Source organism: Anguilla anguilla, chromosome 14 (genome assembly GCF_013347855.1).
Source record: "Anguilla anguilla isolate fAngAng1 chromosome 14, fAngAng1.pri, whole genome shotgun sequence".
Taxonomy (NCBI): domain Eukaryota; kingdom Metazoa; phylum Chordata; class Actinopteri; order Anguilliformes; family Anguillidae; genus Anguilla; species Anguilla anguilla.
This window is the reverse complement of record NC_049214.1, coordinates 6,090,703-6,097,491: the sequence shown is the minus strand read 5'-3', so window position 1 is coordinate 6,097,491 and position 6,789 is coordinate 6,090,703. Positions and strand designations below refer to the sequence as shown.

Sequence of the window (6,789 nt, the reverse complement as noted above, 5' to 3'; positions counted from 1 at the left end):
CTGTATCAATGAAATCTTGATGATAATAAAAATACAAATACAAGTCTTATCTGAAATGAATAAAACACATTTTTCCAGCTTATTATTTTGTGGGTATCAGCTTCATCAAATTCTTTGAAGGTGACCAAGCATATGCCATCACATAATTCAAAGGGTTTTTTCCAAATGTAACATTTGTTTATTACACAAGTTGCTGACTCATGGTGCCTGAGCCTCCAGGTTGTTCAGTACTTTGAGTATGGCTCTCAGAGCAAGCATTAGCCAGGGAGGAGTTTTGACAAAAAATCGCCGATCATGGAAATTTGTTATACCTTATAAACCTTACCACTCATAGCAAATAAAATCTGCACTGCCTAATTACAGTTTATTTCCAATGTGACAACTGCACATTCTAGAACTCCTAAACATGATGAATATTTGAAATCTTCCCTGAATCAATCACAACAAAGTTTATTCATAATCTCAAGAATTATGAGGCTCTGGCCATTGTCCCATAATGAAGGGATAAGTGCATATAGACAGGGCTCAAGAAACTTGCATATGTGGGCTACTGTATTCCTTCCATTGAGAACATAAATCTTTCGTATAGCATGGTTTTGTAAAAAGTCAGTGGATTTATTCAGTCTCTAAAAAGTCTCCACCCTGCAAAGAGATCCTCCAGGAATGGAGATGCTTTTGCGCGAGAAGATCATTAGTCAAAGTGTGGTGCACTTATGTGTTTTAGTCTGTTGAACATAACCTAGCTGTGCTGCGTAAGTTATCAAGCTGCAGACCACACAGTGCTACCTGTGAGAGAGAGAGCAGTCACGGGAGAACAGCATCTGGTAGCTTGTGGATGCCCAGCGCGTGGCGTGCAAGAAGAAGTACAACAAAAACACAAGGAGCCATGGCTGCCTTCAACACACACTACGCCCAGCAGGAGAAAAACAAGCGTAATGCTGATTCAGTCAATAATCAAATTGCTTAGGGTCAAACCTGCAAATATACGATCAGCACTCATGCATATTTGCCAGAATAAATGAAGGACCGGCTTATTTCTGACACAGGGGTTGCTTCCGGGTCACGTCATTCAAACCATTATGTCCATGGACTTGAACTTGCATCACAGTTTTACAAATCAAGTACACCATTTTGGAATATCAAATACTGTTTGGATGCCGTGGAGTTTCAAGTCAGCTTTACCAACTGCCATCTGTGAGGCAGGGCATAAAAAAATCCATGTTTGATTATTCGTAAAGGTGCATTCTCGGCCTTTTCACTGTTTTATTCTATTGTAAATGGATGCTTTGATTCTAACCGATTATGTTTGTACTCATAGGTAATAATGAAATCTGGATCAGGGCTCTGTTCAATCGATGTTTAGCCCTGCATATAGGCAATTACAGGGGACAAGCAATCACCGCAACTGCCAATGTAGAAACCTAGCAATTTACTTAATTGGCTTTTAATGAGGCTTTGCAATTGGCTCATCAAGATACAGCTTATAGAACTGAAGAAGATTGCCACACACTACAAGTTTTGCTAGTTGGCTTGGAAAACCTTACAAATAGCCATGTCGGCTTGGCAAACTGCACAGATAACCATAATGCAACAAATTTTCATCTAAAATAGAGGAAAATATTGTAGCAAGTCGAGTGCTACCGCTCGTTTGAGAGAGGAGACAGACACGTTAATTCTTTCCGGACGCGACTGCGTCTTGTTTTTATTTTCGGCCGCCACGCGGCTTTCTGGTTACAATACACAATAACCAAGGGTTTGTTTCTCAATTCGCTGCTGACAGCCCGTCAGCTCTCCTTCCTTCTCCCGTTCACCCGCTTCTCTCTCTGTCGAGCAGGTTTTAAACGTCCAGGCTCACTGTCGAGGTAATCAGCACATTGTCAATCAATCACACAATTAACCCTCCGTGCTGATTAATAAACCCCAACAGCTGTGGCGCAGAGTTCCGAGAGCCGCCCCGCCCCCTCTCTCTCTGCAGCCAACGCAAAACCACGCCCACCCTACCACATACCCCCACCGCCCGACTTAGGCCGGGGAGCTATCCGGCCGATGACCGACCCCCCCCCCCCCCCCCCCCCCCCACCCCCTTCGGGGCGAGAGAGGAAGTCCGCCACCACCATCTGCGCCCCCGGCCTATGAACCACCTTAAAATTAAAGGGCTGTAGAGCCAGATACCACCGGGTGATTCGCGGGTTGGTATCCTTCATGCGGTGGAGCCATTGGAGGGGAGCGTGGTCCGAACAGAGGGTGAATGGGCGACCCAGCAGGTAGTAGCGCAGGGACCCGACCGCCCACCGGATGGCGAGGCACTCCTTTTCTACCGTGCTGTACCTCGCCTCCCGCTGGGATAGTTTACGGCTGAGGTACAGCACCGGGCGGTCGACTCCCTCCACCTGCTGGGTCAAAACAGCCCCCAGCCCTCTGTCCGATGCGTCGGTCTGCAGGATAAAAGGAAGAGAGAAATTAGGGGTGAACAAGAGCGGCTCCCCGCAGAGGGCTTCCTTTACCCTCTCAAACGCTCGCTGGCACGGCTCCGTCCACTGGACCGGATCTGAGGCACCTTTGCGAGTTAAATCAGTCAAGGGGCTGGTCAGCTGTGAAAACGCCGGAATAAACCGCCTATAGTAGCCGGCCAACCCCAAGAACCTCCTTACCTCTTTTTTCGTCTTGGGTCGTGGACAGGTCGCAATTGCCGCGGTTTTATCCACCAGAGGTCGCACCTGTCCACTTCCCAAGTGGTACCCCAAATACCGTACCTCCGCTCGGCCAATCGCACACTTCTTTGGGTTAGCCGTGAGCCCCGCCTGCCTCAAGGACTCGAGCACCGCCCCCACATGCCGCATATGCTGTGCCCAGCTGCTACTGTGGATGATAACATCATCCAGATAGGCAGCAGCATATGCAGCATGCGGACGCAGCAGCCGATCCATCAGGCGCTGGAAGGTGGCTGGGGCCCCGAATAACCCAAACGGAAGTGTTCGGAATTGGTACAAACCGTCCGGAGCGGAGAAAGCCGATTTCTCTTTGGACTTTGCAGACAAGGGAATCTGCCAATAGCCCTTAGTCAGATCCAGTGTCGAGAAAAAACGAGCCGTGCCCAGCCGATCCAGGAGTTCGTCGACCCTAGGCATAGGATAGGCATCAAAATGTGACACAGCATTCACTTTCCTATAATCCACACAGAACCGAATAGAACCATCCGGCTTACTTACCAGCACGATGGGGCTATTCCAGGCACTGTGGGACTCCTCTATTACACCCAACTCCAGCATGGCCTTTATTTCTGCCTGCACCAATTTCTTTTTGTGCTCCGGCAGTCTATAGGGGCGGGAACGTACCGTTACTCCCGGGGGGGTGTCGATATGGTGGTGTATGAGGTTCGTGCGTCCTGGTAGGGGAGAAAACACATCCGCAAACCGTTTTTGCAACATGGCAAGGTCTGCTCTCTGACTTGGCGAGAGGTGGCTATCTGAAAGGGGTGGGGTCTGATTGATTGAATTTACTACCTCCGGCCCCAGCTCGTCCCTCTCCTGATCCACCGTTACCAGAGAAACAGCCACCACCTCTTTCCAGGCTTTTAATAAATTGAGGTGATAAATCTGTTTCGCTCCCTCTCTATCAGCACGCTCCACCTCATAGTCAACCTCCCCAACTCGTCGTGTGACCACGAAGGGCCCTTGCCACTTGGCGAGTAATTTTGTACTGGAGGTTGGAAGTAATACCAGGACTTTATCTCCCGGCGAGAATTGTCGTAGTTTCGTCCCTCTATTGTAGTGCCTCTGCTGACGTTCCTGAGCCTCGAGCAAATTCTCCCGTGACAACCGACCCAGTGTATGGAGTTTTGCTCGCAGGTCCATAACGTATTGTAACTCATTTTTGCTGGGGCTTGGACCGTCCTCCCAGCTTTCTTTAACTAGGTCCAATATTCCCCGAGGTTTTCTACCGAATAACAGTTCAAAGGGAGAAAATCCCGTGGAGGCCTGGGGAACCTCCCGCACTGCAAATAATAGAGGGACTAACCACTTATCCCAATTTCGGCTATCGTCGTGAATGAACTTTCGAATCATGGACTTCAGAGTTCTATTAAACCGCTCCACAAGCCCATCTGTTTGGGGATGGTATACACTGGTTCTAATAGAGCGGACGCCCAGTAATCCGTATAGCTCATTTAGTGTACGTGACATAAACGAAGTGCCCTGATCAGTCAGAATCTCTTTCGGGATTCCGACCCGGGAGATAATTTGAAACAGAGCTTGTGCAACACTCTTAGCTGAAATATTGCGCAACGGCACTGCTTCGGGATACCGGGTCGCATAATCCACCAAGACCAACACGAAACGGTATCCCTGGGTGCTCCGTTCAAATGGCCCGATGAGGTCCATAGCAATTCGGTCAAAGGGGACCTCTATTAAGGGTAGTGGGCGCAAAGGCGCTTTTGGGGTGGCCGGGGGGTTCACTAATTGACATTCGGGACAGGACGCACACCACTGACGTACGTCCGCCCAAATGCCCGGCCAGTAAAACCGAGCCATTATTCGGTGTAGTGACTTATCATACCCTAAGTGTCCCGCCATGGGGTTGTAATGAGCCGCCTGGAAAACCATTTCCCGGCGGTTTCTGGGTACCAACAACTGGGTCGTTTCTTCACCGGTCTGAGCGTCACGACACACTCGATACAACCTGTCCCTAATAATAGAAAAATAAGGGTGAGAGAGTACTGCATCGGGGCGCACCTGCTGACCATCAATCCGCATCACTTGGTCATAGGCAAAGCGTAAGGTGTCGTCCCGAGACTGCTCGAGTGGGAAATCCTCCGCGGGTTGGAATACAGGACCCCGGGGAGTCTCAACCAGAGGCTCGCCTGGGTCCCTCCCCGCCCCGGCCGTGTCGGACGGCCCTGCGTCACCACCGTCAACAGCACACACGTCACACTTCCCTATCGGTCGTGATCGCAACCCCAGCATGTTTCTAGAAATCTCCCTAAACCCCGCCCAATCAGTACCCAAGATTAGGGGATGCGCAAGCCAGGAGCTAACCGCAGCCTTCACAATATGCGTTTTTCCCTGGTAACAAATTTCCACGGGTACTACCGGATACTTGTGCACATCTCCATGCACACCCCGAATGGAAACCCAGGGTGCCTTTACCAATGCCTCGGTTCGAACCAGGTTTTGCTGGATCAGGGACTGCATAGCCCCCGAATCCAACAGCGCCCGGTGTTCACTCCCTTGCACCCTTACCGGGATGCAGTACGCTCCCTCCTGATCGGGAGCGGAAGTGGGCGGCCCGACCACCCGGACCACCTGCCCCACTTCCATAAGTGGACAATCGCGGCGCAGGTGACCCAGCTGCCCGCACCGCCAACACCCCGGTCCGAGCGTCTGAGGCGCCCTCTGCGAGCCGGAGCCCCCCGCCACTGAGCCTGGACCTGGAGAGGGAATCGGAAAAAAGGGGGGATTAGTTTGAGGAAAGGGAGGGGGCAGAGCCCTGGGGACAGGGGAGGGGCCAGTACGAGGAGGGGGTCTCCTCCTGGGCGCCGGTTCCGGCCGTGCTTGCTGCTGGACGCTGGGGTATAGCACGAGGTGGTCTTCCGCCAGGGTAACCGCCCCCTCTAAGTTGGTCGGGCGATGGCAGCGCACCCAATTCGCCGTTCCCTCCGGCAACCCTTCCAGGAACTGTTCCAGTACGACCTGCTCCACTACGCCCCCCGCGGACCGGATCTCCGGTTGTAGCCAACGCCGGGCCATGTGGGTTAGCCTTTGGGCGTATGCGAAGGGACGGTCCTCCGCCCCCAGTTTCGCCGTCCGGAACCGGCGCCGATAATCCTCCGGGCTGCAGCCCAGTCGGTCCAGTATCGCCCTCTTCACCGTCTTGTAATCCGCCCGGGCTCCGGGCGGCAGACCATGCGCCGCCTGTTGGGCTTCCCCAGTTAAAAGGGGCAGGAGGTGTACAACCCACTCCTCGTGGGGCCACTGGCACGCCTCCGCTGCCACCTCAAAACTCTCCACAAATGCCTGGATGTCATCATCGGCTGTCATCTTGGGTATGTGGATCCGGAGAGGGGATCGGGACGGCGGGTCCCGGGAGCTGGTTTCCCCGGCGGCAGCCAGCTGTCGCAGCGCCTGGGTCTGGAGGGAGGCTTGTGCACGCAGAGCCTCCATCTGCTCTGCGTGTACGGCCGCCTGCCTCTCCTGCATTTGGGCCATCCCCTCCAGCATCCGCGCCAGCGCTACGAGAGGCTGCGCCGCCTCGCTCCGGTTTGGGTCCATTTTGACCTTCTCTCTCTCTCTCTCTTTCTGCCACCCCCCGCACGGGCCACCACTGTAGCAAGTCGAGTGCTACCGCTCGTTTGAGAGAGGAGACAGACACGTTAATTCTTTCCGGACGCGACTGCGTCTTGTTTTTATTTTCGGCCGCCACGCGGCTTTCTGGTTACAATACACAATAACCAAGGGTTTGTTTCTCAATTTGCTGCTGACAGCCCGTCAGCTCTCCTTCCTTCTCCCGTTCACCCGCTTCTCTCTCTGTCGAGCAGGTTTTAAACGTCCAGGCTCACTGTCGAGGTAATCAGCACATTGTCAATCAATCACACAATTAACCCTCCGTGCTGATTAATAAACCCCAACAGCTGTGGCGCAGAGTTCCGAGAGCCGCCCCGCCCCCTCTCTCTCTGCAGCCAACGCAAAACCACGCCCACCCTACCACAAATATATTGGGCATGTTTTATTAAAACCGTAAAGTACAGGGCGAAAGAATGCACTCAAAACAATGTTTTTGATCGAAATAATAATC

At 52.4% G+C, this 6,789-nt stretch overlaps 1 protein-coding gene across 1 annotated transcript; it reads right to left on the bottom strand.

Annotated features, from left to right (window-relative positions):
• Nucleotides 1-760: 760 nt before the first annotated feature.
• LOC118212987 lies at nt 761-6,457 on the bottom strand. Its single transcript, XM_035391570.1, has 3 exons — nt 5,238-6,457; nt 2,093-2,435; nt 761-786 (listed from the first exon to the last, which is right to left on the bottom strand). The coding sequence occupies exons 1-3, from the start codon at nt 6,264-6,266 to the stop codon at nt 761-763; spliced, it is 1,398 nt and encodes a 465-aa protein (XP_035247461.1). The 5' UTR covers nt 6,267-6,457.
• Between the last annotated feature and the right edge of the window lie 332 nt (nt 6,458-6,789).